Source organism: Manis javanica, chromosome 15, assembly GCF_040802235.1.
Source record: "Manis javanica isolate MJ-LG chromosome 15, MJ_LKY, whole genome shotgun sequence".
NCBI classification, from domain to species: Eukaryota; Metazoa; Chordata; class Mammalia; order Pholidota; family Manidae; genus Manis; species Manis javanica.
Window position 1 is genome coordinate 13,968,118 of NC_133170.1, and position 17,622 is coordinate 13,985,739.

At 38.1% G+C, this 17,622-nt stretch overlaps 1 protein-coding gene across 4 annotated transcripts in view; it reads right to left on the reverse strand.

Annotated features, from left to right (window-relative positions):
• PYROXD1 (pyridine nucleotide-disulphide oxidoreductase domain 1) overlaps positions 1–2,810 on the reverse strand; it is a 33,382-nt gene extending 30,572 nt beyond the window's left edge. For 2 of the 4 annotated variants that reach the window (XM_073223010.1, XM_017662298.3), the window contains exon 1: positions 2,634–2,809. In XM_073223010.1, the coding sequence (XP_073079111.1) occupies positions 2,634–2,717 (84 nt within the window). In that variant the 5' untranslated portion in view covers positions 2,718–2,809. Of the gene's footprint in view, positions 1–2,633 lie in introns of all 4 variants that reach the window. The other 2 variants (XM_073223011.1, XM_073223012.1) reach the window with 2 other exon arrangements.
• Between the last annotated feature and the right edge of the window lie 14,812 nt (positions 2,811–17,622).

Sequence of the window (17,622 nt, forward strand, 5' to 3'; positions counted from 1 at the left end):
AGAAGAAAACATAGGCAGTAATCTCTTTGACATCAGTCTTGCCAATATTTTTGGACCAGTCTCCTTAGGCAAAAGCAAAAAAAGCTAAAATTAACAAATGTAAATACATGAAAATAAAAGGCTTTTTGCACAGGACAGGAAACTATCAATAAAATAAAAGGCATCTTACTAAACAGCAGAATGTATTTGCAAATCATACATCAGATAAGGGGTTAATATCCAAAAATATAAAGAACTTATATAATTTAATACCAAAAAACAACTCATTAAAAAAAAGGGCAGAGGACTTGAATAGACATTTACCCAAAGAAAACATACAAATTGCCAACAGACACATGAAAAGATGCTCAACATCACTAATCTTCAGGGAAATGCAAATCAATATCCCTCACACCAGTTAGAATGGCCATTATCCAAAAGACAAGAAATAAAAAGTGCTGGCGAGGATGTGGAGGAAAGGGAAGCTTCCTATTCTGTTTGTGGGAATATAAACTGGTGCAGCCACTGTGGAAAGCAGTATGGAGGTTCTTCAAAAAACTAAAAATAGAAATACCATATGATCCAGCAAATCCATTCTGGGTTATTTATCCAAAGAAAATGAAAACACCAACTCAAAGATATATATGATGCCTATGTTCACTATAGCATTATTTACAATAACCAAGATATGCAAGCATCCTATGTCCTTCAGTAGTGAATGAATAAAGATGTGGTACATTACAATGGAATATTACTCTGCCATAAAAAAGAAACTTGCCACTTTTAGGCAACATGGGTAGACCTAGAGGGCATTATGATTAAGTGAAGTAAGTCAGAAACAGGCAAGTACTGTACAATGTCACTTACATGTAGAATCTAAAAAGCGAAACAAATGAACAAAACAGAACAGAAAACAGACTCATAGATACAGAAAACTGTTAGTTACCAGGATGGGAGGGGTAGAGGGTGGGCAAAATAGGTTATGGGAATTAAGAGGTATAAATTTTCAGTTATAAACAAGTCATGGGGATGTAAAGCACAGCATAGGAATATAGTCAATGATGTTAGGCTAACTAATGGAAACTAGACTTACCGTGGGGATCACTTCCTAATGTATAAATATATCAAATCACCACAATGTACCTGAAACTAATAGGGATATTGGATGTCGATTATATTTCAATAAAGGAGAAAAAACCCTAAACACCTTCAATTCACCTACATACCCTTAAAGCCCATCAGATTCATTTTAATATCACCTTATTTGAACTTTCTATAATACTTGACAACATTATCACTCTCTCCATCTTTCTTTTCTCTGTATATTCTTATACTTTATTTCCCAACTTTTGGTTTTCATTGCCATACCAGGCACTCAAAACTTTATACTACTAAAATCACCATTAAATCGGCCTTCCAGCCTCATATTCACAAGCTGTCCCTGCCCAAACAGACTGTAACTAATCATCATTCAAAATTTTTCATTTGATTCCATTACTACATTTGCTTAAACTCATCTGACTGCATGTAACTTATTAACTTCCTAGCCAGATTTTTAAGACCCTTGCTGATCTCTCTCTACCAAGTATCCTGGTTTTTCCTCTGTTCACCTCCTCCAAGCACCATGTGCTTCAAGCTTTGCTGCTCCAGACCGTGCCATGCTTTTCCACCCTTGCTGCCCTTCGGAGTATCTGTCTTTTCTTGTCTACCTGTTGTCTACAGTCATTACTGTAGACTTTAGTGAAAACGATTCCTCCTTTGAGAAAGGTTACCCCCTGTCTAATTCACACCCTACCAACTCCACAGGTGTGCCTAACTCACTCCCTACCAATTCCACATGTGCCCCTAAGATAGCAAACACACTGACGAGTGACTTATTTACGTCTCTTCCACTAGAGTGGGAGTCCCTATAAAGGAGGTACCACGCTCTGTTTATATCTGACTGATCAACCGTAGTACAGTGCCTGAGTCATAGGCATTTACTTGAACAAATGGAAAATACACATCCAAAAATCTTTACATAAATCCAATTCTTGAATTTCTTGCACTTTTTCTTCTGACTTCAGTAATTGCTTATGTTTACTTTATATCAACAAAAGAATCTTGTTCTTTTGAAACATATACATATATGATCTGATTACTCACTGTAACCAGGAAAGCACAGCGTTGCTGCATTTAATCCCTTGCTGGTTGTTTTACCAAACATTCCTAAGGATGGAATCTCTTCTGTCTTGGGAGTTCAAAGTACAGGAAAGTTACATAAGGGTTTCTTTGCCAATTAGTTACGATGCGATGCACTAAGAAGTTGAATTTCATCAGCAAATTAAAAAAGGGGGCTGAATATTCTAACCAAGTACTTGCTGGTTATAAGCCCTTGTCTGCTCTGGCATGACCAGGATCAGACCCTGGTTCAGTTACTTTTGGGTTTCCCCCCAAACAACTTGCTCCCCATTCCAGCTCCCTGCGCCGGAGGCCAAGCTGCCAGGCACCGTAGACGTCAACTGAAAACCAACACAATCTCTAATATGGGATGAAGTGTGCGGTGGGGGCAAAGGAAACGGCTAAGGAGGGTCCGGGGAGAGGACGGGAGGGAGTTCGAGGGCCACGGCCTCCAGAGTCGAGTAAGAGGCGAGGCTGCCTGTGCGCACGCCTACCTGCTCTGCGCAGGTGACGCCCGCGATGCCACCGCCGACCACCACGAACTTCCCCGCCGTCTGGGGAGGCCGCAATGCCTCCATTCTCTCCGACTTCCGGTGGTTTACGGCTTGCCGCGGGGCAGAACCGTGGGAATTGACTTTCCCGGAGAGGAAGCGGCGAGGTGCGGCCACTTCCGGTTCCCGACGCGGAGACGCTGAGCTACGGGTGCCCGGGAGCTCAGACTTAAGTCTCCCAGTTCATCGCCGGGGGCTGCATTTCAAAAACACCGAGGCGTCTCCCCACGGTCGGGGTTTTGCGTTGCTGGCACTACACCTGAACGTCGTTTTCCCACGGAGATTTGACAAAGAGAAGGCAAAACAAACCCAAAGGAAAGAAGATGGGGGGGCAAACTGTCCACAAACCAGTGTTTTCCTGGAGCCCGAGCGTTCTTAGACTAAATGAATTGCTCTTAAGTTGTCACTCTCCGTACTTGTGAGAAATTAGACATAGGCTCAGCTTTTAAACTCCTATTGGTAGAAGGAGCCTTAGGCAACATCATTCCTTACCCTTCACCTAGCGATCCAAGACGTTATGTTTTGAATGCACCTTCTTCCTAATATATTAATCAAATCAAAGCAAAGCAATTCGGCCGAATTGTTCCCTAACTTGTTTCCATTTACAATTTTGATCTCAGATAAAATTTCCAGTAATATATAGAGTTGCTCTACCTTTTGTCAGAATAAACATTCCTCCAGTAAAGTTTCCAGTAAATACTAGCACGTGTGAACGCTGATTTACGTATTCCCATCTTAATTTTACTGCTAATACCTTTTTTTTGGTGGTATCATTTGTTTTGAGAAATGGTTAAACTTTTTAAAAAACGTATTTTTTAATATATTCAGATTATACAGTGCCACTATTTTCATTATTTTATTATTTACTATGACCTTTACTATGACTTTCCCTGGGGTCTATAATACAATATTAAGAAGGTACTATTTCTCTAAATGGCTCACTCTCAAACTGGTAATTACCAGCCCCCCTTTAATTCTCTGAACTCTGGAAGTAACTATTCTATATAAACAGGAAAACCTACCACATCTAATCACAGGTATTTACTGATGTCCCTAGTAATTAGCTTTAATATGATAATTAGTAGGCTGTTCCATAAGTGATTTAAATTCCTTTCACTAGCTTAGACAACCAAACAAAGCATTTCTCAGAGGAGGAAATAGTCCTTTAAGTCCATTTAGATATAGCTTTATTTACTTCTGTGGCTTGTTTTCACATGATCTCACACTGATTGAACTCTACATAGACTGCACCACACTTGCAGCCCCCAGGATGTGGTATGTTCTTTCTGTTTTGATCATTTGCACATGGCCTGAATATGTAACATTTAGCGATTCCTAAGAGTTAAGAAACCTTTACGGAAGAGCACTAGGAAAGGGCTAGCGGTGCATCCCACTTTAGTGTTAATGAGTTAAGTAAAACTGCATACTGGGTGTGGAATAGGTTAAAAGTAAGATATAAGTAACTTGGAAACATGGACTCCTCAGGGAGAGCAGCCATTGGTAGGGGTTATTGCTACATACTGTAGTGTGTATTTAGAGGTAGAAAAGAATAGTGGGGCCTGGAGTAGACAAGGAAAACTTCATAGAGGAGGTAGAACTATACCGAATCTCAGAAGCCCAGTAACATTTGGATAGGTCCAAATCAATGATCTGGCAACCCAAGTTAAGAAATAACTCAAAAACCAAAGGTTTAGTAGCAGAAATACGCATGGTACCTATTATTACGTTCTTAGTTTTTGGAACTGAATTAGCCATAAAAATTACATTTAACTTCATGATATACCATTTTGTTTTATAAATATCAGACTCATGCAATTTAGATAACTGGAGGCATTTCTTAACACTATACCCCCTCAACCCTAAAATTTAGTTTCCCAAGTCCTACCAACTCAGAAGTGTTTCTCAGTTTCTTCGTTTCAGTTTTGATTATGACTGCCCTATTTTAGTCCTTGTTCTCCCATTTGGACTATGAAAAGCAGCTCTGCATGGATCTTTCTTCCTTCATTTTTTGCTTCTAATTTTTCCTTCATGCTGCCACTAGAGTAATTCTAATGAAAGGAGTATTATATTTCCCTCCACACCACTTTTCCTTGTGATACATTCCCAGCTCTCTGAACACATCACCAATTTCCTTGTCTCCTCCATTCCAGGCCACCTTGTCCCACCCATAGAAATCTGTAATCTGTGAATGACAAGCTCAAATGCTACTTTCCTCAGCATTCTCAGACAGGAATAATTTATTTATTATTGTGTTTATTGTGTTAGAGTTGGGTGTGTTCCTATTGGGCTTCCTCTTTGAGGAAAGGACTATATTTTTATACCCTTTTGATTCTGTCACCTATGCCCCCAACCCCAGTACTTAGCATAGTGGCTTAACTGGTATATACTCAATAAAAGTTTCTTAAGTCTTCAGAATTAGCATAGTAGGTCTACTCCTATAAAGACTGAGCTTTTATAGTATGGTTAGATCAACCATTGTGTTTAGTGTTGGTTAGGTATGAATTTGCCTTAGGAAATATTACTGTTCTTTCTTAATTAGTTTGCTGTAATATTTTTAGATCAGATAATATTTTTAGATAGATAGGTGTTGTGGTCACCCCACAATATCAGGATGGAACTTCCACACAGAAATTGGTTTGGATCTTAGCACGCACACACACACACACACACACACACACACACACACACACACACACACACACACACACACAGGAATGAAAAGGTTTATTATTCGTACAATGAGGTTTTCTGAGCTTTCTAGGAAGAGCAGAGCAGGCTCTCAAACTGATCCAAAAATGGTTTCGGAGAGCAAGGAAGGTGGACCAACTGTGCTTTGATTATGAATTATGATTAGGGGATTAACCTGGGGTGAGGGTTCTGGCACATGTGGGCCAGGCCTTGTTATGGTTTCTGCTTTTGCCAGTGCCAAACGTGGGCACACCCAAGCTCCCTCAACTTGCCCCAGTGTGGGGCAGGAGGGGAGGGGTGAGACTTGAAATCTGTCTGCAGTCCAACATCAAAAACAGAGTCAGGCTCCTTATTCCAACAGGTAGCCTTCCTTTGGCGGTTTCCAACCCTATTTGATAAATTTATAAAAGTGTCCAAGCTCTGCTCAAGCCATAAAATGAAGCTTCATAGTTTAATTTCAATTTCAATCCATATCACCAGAAAACACTCTTAAGTTACACAGGAAATTCCAAACTCAGATATAAAATCTTTTTTATTATCTGTATCCTTTTTGTTGTAGAAAATTTACAATTCCTTAGCCTTTTAAAAGTTTTTATTTTTATTTATTTATTTATTTATTTTATTTTGTTATCATTGATCTACAATTACATGAAGAACATTATGTTTACTAGGCTCTCCCCTACCCCAAGTCCCCCCGACAAACCCCATTACAGTCACTGTCCATCAGCATAGAGAATCACTACTTGTCTTCTCTGTGTTGCACAGCCCTCCTTTTTCCCTCACCCCCCACATTATACATGCTAATCATAATACCCCGTTTCTCCTTCCCCACCCTTATCTCCCCAGTCTCTTTCCCTTTGGTAACTGTTAGTCCATTCTTGGGTTCTGTGATTCTGCTGCTGTTTTGTTCCTTCAGTTTTTCTTTTGTTCTTATACTCCACAGATGTGTGAAATCATTTGGTATTTGTCTTTCTCCACTTGGCTTATTTCACTGAGCATAATACCCTTTAGCTCCATCCATGTTGTTGCAAATTGTAGGATTTCTTTTCTTCTTATGGCTGAATAATATTCCATTGTGTATATGTACCACATCTTCTTTATCCATTCATCTACTGAAGGACACTTAGGTTGCTTCCATTTCTTGGCTATTGTAAATAGTGCTGTGATAAACATAGGGGGGCATCTGTCTTTTTCAAACTGGAGTGCTGCATCCTTAGGGTAAATTCCTAGAAGTGGAATTCCTGGCTTGAATGGTAAGTCTATTTTGAGCATTTTGAGGAACCTCCTTATTGCTTTCCACAATGGTTGAACTAGTTTACATTTCCACCAGCAGTGTAGGAGGATTCCCCTTTCTCCACAACCTCGCCAACATTTGTTGTTGTTTGTCTTTTGGATGGTGGCCATCCTTACTGGTGTGAGGTGATACCTCATTGTGGTTTTAATTTGCATTTCTCTGATAACTAGCGATGTGGAGCATCTTTTCATGTGTCTGTTGACCATCTGAATTTCTTCTTTGGAGAACTGTCTGTTCAGCTCCTCTGCCCATTTTTTAATTGGATTATTTGCTTTTTGTTTGTTGAGGTGTGTGAGCTCTTTATATATTTTGGATGTCAAGCCTTTATCGGATCTGTCATTTATGAATATATTCTCCCATACTGTAGGGTATCTTTTTGTTCTATTGATGGTGTCCTTTGCTGTACAGAAGCTTTTCAGCTTGATATAGTCCCACCTGTTCATTTTTGCTTTTGTTTTCCTTGCCCAGGGAGATATGTTCATGAAGAAGTCGCTAATGTTTATGTCCAAGAGATTTTTGCATATGTTTTTTCTAAGAGTTTTATGGTTTCATGACTTACATTCAGGTCTTTGATCCATTTTGAATTTACTTTTGTGTATGGGGTAAGACAGTGATCCAGTTTCATTCTCTTACATGCAGCTGTCCAGTTTTGCCAGTACCATCTGTTGAAGAGACTGTCATTTCCCCATTTTATGTCCTTGGCTCCTTTATCAAATATTAATTGACCATATATGTTTGGGTTAATGTCTGGAGTCTCTAATCTGTTCCACTGGTCTGTGGCTCTGTTCTTGTGCCAGTACCAAATTTTCTTGATTACTATGGCTTCGTAGTAGAGTTTGAGGTTGGGGAGTGAGATCCCCCCCAACTTTATTCTTCTTTCTCAGGATTGCTTTGGCTATTTGGGGTTTTTGGTGGTTTCATATGAATTTTTTAACTGTTCCAGTTCGTTGAAGAATGTTGTTGGTAATTTGATAGGGATTGCATCAAATCTGTATATTGCTTTGGGCAGGATGGCCATTTTGACATTAATTCTTCCTAGCCAAGAGCATGGGATGAGATTCCATTTGTTAGTGTCCTCTTAAATTTCTCTTAAGAGTGTCTTACAGTTTTCAGGGTATAGGTCTTTCACTTCTTTGGTTACGTTTATTCCTAGGTATTTATTCTTTTTGATGCAATTGTGAATGGAATTGTTTTCCTGATTTCTCTTTCCATTGGCTCATTGTTAGTGTATAGGAAAGCCACAGATTTCTGTGTGTTAATTTTGTATTCTGTAACTTTGCTGTATTCTGATATCAGTTCTAGTAGTTTTGCAGTGGAGTCTTTAGGGTTTTTTATGTACAATATCATGTCATCTGCAAATAGTGACAGTTTAACTTCTTTACCGATCTGGATTCATTGTATTTCTTTGTTTTGTCTGATTGCTGTGGCTAGGACCTCCAGTACTATGTTAAATAACAGTGGGGAGAGTGGGCATCCCTGTCTAGTTCCCGATCTCAGAGGAAAAACTTTCAGCTTCTCGCTGTTCAGTATGATGTTGGCTGTGGGTTTATCATATATGGCCTTTATTATGTTGAGGTTCTTGCCCTCTATACCCATTTTGCTGAGAGTTTTTATCATGAATGGATGTTGAATTTTGTCAAATGCTTTTTCAGCATCTATGGAGATGAACATGTGGTTTTTGTCTTTCTTTTTGTTGATGTGGTGGGTGATGTTGATGGATTTTCGAATGGTGTACCATCCTTGCATCCCTGGGATGAATCCCACTTTGTCATGGTGTATGATCCTGTTGATGTAATTTTGAATTCAGTTTGCTAATATTTTGTTGAGTATTTCTGCATCTACATTCATCAGGGATATTGGTCTGTAATTTTCTTTTTTGATGGGGTCTTTGCCTGGTTTTGGTATTAGGGTGATGTTGGCTTCATGGAATGAGTTTGAAAGTATTCCCCCCTCTTCTATTTTTTGGAAAATTTAAGGAGAATGGGTATTATATCTTCTCTATATGTCTGATAAAATTCCGAGGTAAATCCGTCCGGCCCTGGGGTTTTGTTTCTTGGGTAGTTTTTTGATTACCGCTTCAATTTCTTTGCTGGTAATTGGTTTGTTTAGATTTTGTGTGTCTTCCTTGGTCAGTCTTGGAAAGTTGTATTTTTCTAGGAAGTTGTCCATTTCTTCTAGGTTTTCCAGCTTCTTAGCATATAGGTTTTCATAGTATTCTCTAATAATTCTTTGTATTTCTGTGGGGTCAGTTATGATGTCTCCTTTCTCGTTTCTGATTCTGTTGATGTGTGTTGATTCTCTTTTCCTCTTAATAAGTCTGGCTAGAGGCTTATCTATTTTGTTTATTTTCTCAAAGAACCAGCTCTTGGTTTCATTGATTTTTTCTATTGTTTTATTCTTCTCAATTTTGTTTATTTCTTCTCTGTTCTTTATTATGTCCCTCTGTCTGCTGACCTTAGGCCTCATTTGTTCTTCTTTTTCCAATTTTGATAATTGTGACATTAGACTATTCATTTGGGTTTGTTCTTCCTTCTTTAAATATGCCTGGATTGCTGTATACTTTCCTCTTAAGAATGCTTTTGCTGCATCCCACAGAAGTTGTGGCTTTGTGTTGTTGTTGTCATTTATTTCCATATATTACTGGATCTCCATTTTAATTTGGTCATTGATCTATTGACTATTTAGAAGCATGTTGTTAAGCCTCCATGTGTTTGTGAGCTTTTTGACTTTCTTTGTACAATTTATTTCTAGTTTTATACCTTTGTGGTCTGAAAAGTTGGTTGGTAGAATTTCAATCTTTTTGAATTTACTGAGGCTCTTTTTGTGGCCTAGTATATGGTCTATTTCCAGAATGTTCCATGTGCACTTGAGAATAATGTGTATCCTGTTGCTTTTGGGTGTAGAGTTCTATAGATGTCTATTAGGTCCATCTGTTCTAGTGTGTTGTTCAGTGCCTCTGTGTCTTTACTTATTTTCTGTCTGGTGGATCTGTCCTTTGGAGTGAGTGGTGTGTTGAAGTCTCCCAAAATGAATGCATTGCAGTCTGTTTCCTCCTTTAGTTCTGTTAGTATTTGTTTCGCATATGCTGGTGCTCCTGTGTTGGGTGCATATATATTTATAATGGTTATATCCTCTTGTTGGACTGAGTCCTTTATCATTATGTAATGTCCTTCTTTATCTCTCATTACTTTCTTTATTTTGAAGTCTATTTTGTCTGATACTAGTACTGCAACTCCTGCTTTTTTCTCCCTATTGTTTGCATGAAATATGTTTTTCCATCCCTTGACTTTTAGTCTGTGCATGTCTTTTGGTTTGAAGTGAGTCTCTTGTAAGCAGCATATAGATGGGTCTTGTTTTTCTTATCCATTCAGTGACTTTATGTCTTTTGATTGGTGCATTCAGTCCATTTACATTTAGGGTGATTATTGATAGGTATGTACTTATTGCTATTGCAGGCTTTAGATTCATGGTTACCAAAGATTCCAGGTTACTTTCCTTACTATCTAAGAGTCTAACTCAAGTCACTTAGTGTGTTGTTACAAGCACAATCTAAAGGTTCTTTTCTATTTCTCCTCCTTTTTCTTCCTCCTTCATTCTTTATATATTAGGTATCAAATTCTGTACTTTTTGTCTATCCCTTGATTGACTTTGGGGATAGTCAATTTAATTTTGCATTTGCCTTGCAATCAGCTGCTCCACCCTCCCTACTGTGATTTTACTACCTCTGGTGACAGCTATTGAACCCTAGGAACACTTCCGTCTATAGCAGTCCCTCCAAAATAGACTGCAGAGATGATTTGTGGGAGGTAAACTCTCTCAGCTTTTGCTTATCTGGAAATTGTTTAATCCCTCTTTCAAATTTAAGTGATAGTCTTGCCAGATAAAGTAATCTTGGTTCCAGGCCCTTCTGCTTCATGGCATTAAATACATCATGCTACTCCCTTCTGGCCTATAAGGTTTCTGCTGAGAAGTCTGATGTTAGTCTGATGGTCTTTCCTTTGTATGTGATCTTATTTCTGCCTCTGGCTGCTTTTAACAGTCTGTCCTTATCCTTGAACTTTCCCATTTTAATTACTATGTGTCTTGGTGTTGTCTTCCTTGGGTCCCTTGTGTTGGGAAATCTTTGGATCTCCATGGCCTGAGAGACTATCTCCTTCCCAGGGAAGTTTTCAGCAACTACCTCCTCAAAGACACTTTCTATCCCTTTCTCTCTCTCTTTTCTTCTGGTATCCCTATAATGCAAATATTGTTCCGCTTGGATTGGTAACATAGTTCTCTCAATATTCTTTCATTTTTAGAGATCCTTTTTTCTCTCTGTGCCTCAGCTTCTTTGTTTTCCTCTTCTCTAGTTTCTATTTCATTTATTGTCTCCTCCACCGTATCCAACCTGCTTTTAATACCCTCCATTGTGTTCTTCAATGATTGGATCTCTGACCCGAATTCATTCCTGAGTTCTTGGATGTCTTTCTGTACCTCCATTAGGATGTTGATGATTTTTATTTTGAACTACCTTTCAGGAAGAGTCACAAGGTCCATATCATTTAAATCTTTCTTGGGAGTTGTATTAACAATTTTACTCTGGACAAGGTTCCTTTGGCTTTTCATGTTTGTATATGGTGCCCTCTAGTGTCCAGAAGCTCTATTCTGGAGCTGCTCAGCCCCTGAAGCAATGTCGGGGGTCGCAGGGGAGCTGTGCTGGTACCTGGGGGGAGGAAGGAGCTGTTCCCCGCCTTCTGGCTGCTGTGGTTGTCTCCACTGCCTGAGCCAGTGGGCTGGTCGCACAGGTATGTTTTTGTTCCAGAGCAGCTGGATATGGATCCCTGCTTTCCACAAGTGGCCAGAATCCCAATCCCCCCAGGAACTCTGCCTGTATTAACTTTCCAACCCGGTAGTCATGCGAGTCTCATGAAGGCACCATGAAATGTAGGTTTGTGCTCCCAGAGCAGATCTCTGGAGCTAGGTATTCAGCAGTCCCAGGCCTTCCAATCCCTCCCTGCTCTGTTTCTCTTCCTCCCGCCGGTGAGCTGGGGTGGGAGAGGGGCTCGGGTGCCGCGGAGCCACAGCTCTGGTATGTTACCCCGTTCGCTGAGGTCTGCTCTTTTCTCCAGGTGTGTGCAGTCTGATGCATCCTCTTTCCTGTTGCTCTCTCAGGATTAGTTGCACCAATTAAATTTTATAATTATATCCAGTTTTAGGAGGAAGCCTCTGTCTCTCCTTTCACACTGCCATCTTTAATCCCCCGCCTTTTAAAAGTTTTGAGTCATGAGTAAAATTTCTGAAAGATGTCCTTCAGTGTGAAATGTTATTATGATACAATTTGCATATCCTTTTCTGTAGAGTCTGTAAATAAAGAATATTATGTTTGGACCTTATAGCTTTCATGCTGCTTTTGAATAAATCATTTCCATTTATGTTCCATGGTATTTATTTGTTAATTCATATGCTTTCTACATATAAAGTTATTGTGACATCACTTGAAGGATTTAATTATCTTGATGTTTAATTATTTTCCATTTTAGAGTGTAAGGAAACATTTTAACATCAGCTACATAGAAGATAAGAAAAATTCCTGGTTTTTTCCCTCAAAATAAATAAAATATTTCCACAGCTAGTTATACTAGCTATAAGGGAGTAGATATAGTAGCTATATATAGCTAGCTATAAGGGAATAGAAAGGAGCAACACTTTGTATTTATATTTTTGTTTATTGAAATCACTTGTGTTACCCATAAAGCAAATGATGATGTAAACAAGGTAAAGCATATTTCCTTCCAAATGAGAGAAATTTTACATTGTGGTATTAAATGGATGTGGCTTATTTATTTTAGTTGATATAAAATACTGAAATTAAGAATAGATTGTATTTCTTATATAATTTTACCTGTTTTAAAAGGAAAAATTTTCTGTTGTTTCAAATGATACTACAAATACTGCATTATCCATTAATTTTTTTCAAGTTCACATTAACCCAAGGCAGATTTACATGAAAGTTGTAGCAAATCATTCCTTTTTAGTTTTGAAAATATTTTCTGGTTTACATGAGATTTTAGAATTTTAGCTGTCAAAATGGACTTCAGTTATATCATAACAATGATTGACCATAACAGCAATGCTTGTCTAAACACATCAAACTTAACGTGAATAACTCTCACTTCATCATTAGACTTGGGAGAGACAAGTTTAACCAATTTCTGTTTTGGTTCAGGTCAGGTCATTTACTGTATGTCATTTTAAACAGCAGTTTAAAAAACATTTTGAATACCACCAAAAAATGTTATTCTGTGGCTGTGAAATTGTATTCATGGAGGGAAGTTTTTCCTCAAGAAGATGGAACATTTAAGAGACATGTCAGCTGGCTGTGCCACAATTCATTTTTTGTCTTTTTTTAAGTAATCAAAAGTTTTATCAGTTATAGAATAATTGCAGCATCTGGTGTTTGTAAAGAATCAGATGCCCATTTATTCCTCCTTTCTTCAGCCATAGCCAGCTGACCCAGAAACCTACACTATCTTTTTCTGTATTTATCAATGCTGTTGAAAAGGAATTTAATGTCAATTATCAGATGGACATGATTTATGGACACATAATGCAACTACTTTACTCACATTGAAAGGTAATTTAGAAATGTATCAAAACATTTACAAACCTAAGAATATCACAAAACATGAATGTTCCTGTTTTCCTTTTATATCTCTAGGTCCTTCATCTCTTTTTCCTAGGATGATCCATTTTCTTTCGCCTTCCCCTAAGTGCACTTGTTTCTGAAAGCTCTATTCTGTATGAAGCCTTGTTTTTCTACACTGCCTTTATTAGCACATCTGCTCTTAGTTGCCCATCAAATATACATCCTTCCCTTCTTCCTTACTAACAGAACTCTAATTTCTGAATTTACAATGTGCTCCCTAAAAATACCTGTCTTTTCACACTTGCTGCTGAGGTGGCTACATAACACAGTTTTAGCCAATGAGGAAGAGCAAGTGGGCTGGGGATTTGGGGGAAGCCTTTGTGCTTCTGATGCAGGTACCCCTAGTTCCTCCTTCTCTCCCTCTCCTCCTTCCTGTCTGGGTGAATGTGAAATTAGGATTAGAGCAACAATCTTGCAAGCATGAACTCACAAGTATGAAGCTGAAGATATATCTACTAATGATATGGAAGGGAGAGATGGAAAAATCCTCCTCTAAATGCATAATTGAGTCACTTCCTAAATCTCAATTGTGTAAGCCCTCTTGTTGCCTGAAACACTGAAACCTTTCTACACTTAAGCCACTGTTAGTTTTCTGTACTTATCACTGAACATAATTAATTTAGCCCCCTTTTAGGTAATTACCTAAGGACCAAACCTTTTGATTCACTCCTGTTATATCGTGTTTTTAAGCCACATTTATTCTTACTGTTGTTCCCTTCAGTGTGCCATTTTGAAGCATACAGAACTGAAGGCAACGTTCTGTATCAGTTCCACAGTCAAATAAATTCCTTTAGTTCAAAGGAGCCCAGTGCTTTCTTCTGGCACTTCTTACTGTGATTTATCTACAACATTTTGCTACAGACCTGATTTGATTTATAAATTGGGGACCTGGCTGACAGTTTGATTTCTTTATGCCATTCCTGACCACACTGGTGTCAATTCATGTTAATTGGTCCTGAGAATCCAGTCCAAATCAATCTTTCTGTGAATTTACTTTGTGAGAAGGCATGACGTATTTTATCAGACATATATTTTTAATTTGCTACCCTTTCTATTTTGAGGGCTTGCTTAGCAGTGAGCAGGAAAGTAGGCCACTGTGAAGACTAATTTCTAACTTGTAACTTGTAATACTTGGTGTATCTATATGTGTATCTCCATCTAAGTCTATATCTGCATATCTATATTTATGTCTAGATCTGATTAAGATATCAAAAAGTTATATATGTCTGACTGTTTCCAGAGCAATGGTTTTGTTTTCCTCTCAACCATCATGGATTCTGTCTAGTAATTTAATGTGATAGATTTCTAAGTCTGAATATATTTTTTCTGAATATATTTCATAAAAGTTTATTTTAATCAGAAGCAGCCAAATATGCTTAATAAGGATGTTTTACTTTTGTAATGAAAAATAAAATAAATTAATATAAGTACATTTAGGTTATGCAAATGCAAGTCATGATTTTCTGGAGATTCATCCAGATTGTTGCATGTATCAATAGTTAAAACTTCTATTGTAACTATAGTTCAGGAAACTTACCATGATTTAACTTTTCTTTGATATGTACTGACTCCCATTTTCCACATAATTTTGGTCATTGAGTGCATTGGCTCCATGTAGTTTTTATTTTAGATTTAAAAAGTTTGCTTTTATAATTATTAAAATTATGCAGGCAAATGTCAATACTTTTATAAGATTTGTAACAAAAATAAGAGACTTCGCTTTTTCCCATTTTCAAACTCCTCTCATCAGAGGCAACTATTTAATACATTTCACTGTTTTTTTTTCTGGTATCACTTTTTTTTTTTAACTAAGTAATTGGCTTTCCCCTTTTAAGTACTTCCTCCAATGGAAGATGTAATTCTCTTAAATAACCCACTCAATATATTTCCACATACAGTTATATACAAAACACATTTTTTGATAGCATCCCAATAAAGTGAATAGTTTTGATTGAATAAGTAGTCAGCGTTTATATAGTTAAGACTGTGTAAATGTTATTCACAGCTGATTTTGACTATGATTGCATTTATTTTCTTATATACCTTTTTGTTTCCCCTGGAGTTAATAATTGCCTTGTGTTTTTATTTACTTAGTTTTTTTTGGTTTCTATCACTAATTCTTCCCAAACTGTTCAGAAATAGAAGGAATGATAGGAATACAGAAAAATTAACATATTGGGTATCTATTATGTGCTACTTATTGTCCTCATTGTGCTTACATTCTACATCAGCAAGTGTGAACACTCAATATAACAACTTAACTTCAAACACAATGTACTGATTTTGTTTTTCCTTGGAAATTTCCTCCCTGGAACTATTCCTTCTCTTGATCCCTTAAATTGTTGCTCCCCATTCTTGATGCACAGGCATTTCTCTTCATCATCATCACAGAAATTTCACCCACATGAGTTGGACCACTTGTTTCCTAAATCTAAGGACTTGCAGAGCATGATGCCAAGCATGAGGGCCCACTGAGCCTGAGGCCCTGCATGACTGAGAGACCACACACCCAGGGGGCTGCCTCTGTCCTGGGTTTAGGGAATTATACCTGAAAGAATATCTCCTCCTAATGCTCTTTCTATCTGAGGAACAAATAATAGAAACCTGGCCTCAAGAGTTATTTTGGAGGAAGAGATGATTTATTGTATACGTGTGTGTGTGAGGGGGTGTCTGGGATTCCATATCCAAAGGTACATCTTTTCCACCTCTGATTTAATTTTGGCTGATAAAAAATGAGATCTGGACTTCCCTGCATTGCCTGACAAATTAGCCAGTATCTCCAGAGTAAAATGAGGGCTTAAGCACACATTACATGGTGTTTGAGAGCAGAAACATTTGTAAAGAGAAACAACAGATTGTTTTAGAGACAAACAGTAGGAAAATATGAGAACAGATATGGGAAAAATTTTAATTTTCATCATAAATATAAAAAGATAAAGGATGATTATTAACAATGTGAAAAAAAGAACCAAAAAACCCACAAAAAGGACAGAGAAGGAGTATTATGTATAAAAAATAACTGGCATAATGAATACAGCTGAATGGATAAAACTTGAGGAATAAAGTAATGAAAGAGAAAATCAGATTGAGGAAGTCCTCCATAAGTAAGTAAAGGACAAAAAAAAATCGGGAAAATACAAAGAAAGTACCAATAGAAAGGAGACTAGAAGTGCAGATCATTCTGTGTAAGAAAAGTCACCCAGTTTTTCCTCCTGTATCTTTCTTTCCTGTGTGTCAACTTTCCTTTCATGTTGTTACCACACTTACAACACTTCTGAGACCAGATGTGTGTGTGGAGGGGGTGTGTCTCTCTCTCTCTGACATGAGCTGTGGGTCCTACAATTCAACATGATTCTGATACCGTCTACCTAGAGAGAGCATCAGATCCCACATGGTAAGGTCTCAGTCCTACGAGACTGCTCCTGCCCCCTTCTGGTGCCAAATGCAAGTTCAAGTTATTACCTGGGCTTCAGACTCACTGGCTAAAGATCACAGGTTTCCACAACTCCACCTTGGGTTTAACTAATTTGCTAGAGAGGCTCACAGAGCTCAGAGAAACACTTACTTACTTTTACCAGTTTGTTAAACAATATGACAGAGGATGTAGATGAACAGCCAGATGAAGAGACAGGTAAGGGAGGTCTGGGAAGGTCCCCAGTGCAGGAGCTTCTGCCCCTGTGGAGTTGGGTGTGATACCCTCTCAGTGTGGATGTGTCTGCCAACCTGGAAGCTCCCCAGACCCTCTACTATAGGGATATTATGGAGGCTCCCTCACATTGGCATGATCAATTATTAAGGCCATTTCCATCCCCTCTTGCCACAATGGAGAGTGAGGGTGAAGCTGGAAATGCCAAGCTTCTAAACATGCCCTGGTTTTTCTGGTGACCAGCCCCCATCCAAGAGCTTACCTAGAATCACTTCAATAGAATAAAACATGCTAATGGTGCTCTTCTCACTTAAGAATTTACAAGGGTTTGGGGAGCTCTGTGCCAGGAACAGGGAGCAGAGATCAATATACATTTTCTATTATTTCACAAACCCACATGCTCATCAAAGGGAAAGTAGATGACTTAATTGTGGTACATTCATCCAACTGAGTTTTATGCAACAGTAAAAACAAATTAACTACAATGATATAGTATGCAACAAAATGGATGAACCATAGCAATAAGTGAAAAAATTGAGTCCCCTCAAATTACAGACAACCTGAAACTCTATTTATAAAGTCTAAGATCAGTGCTCACTGAAAGAGAAGAACTTGTGCG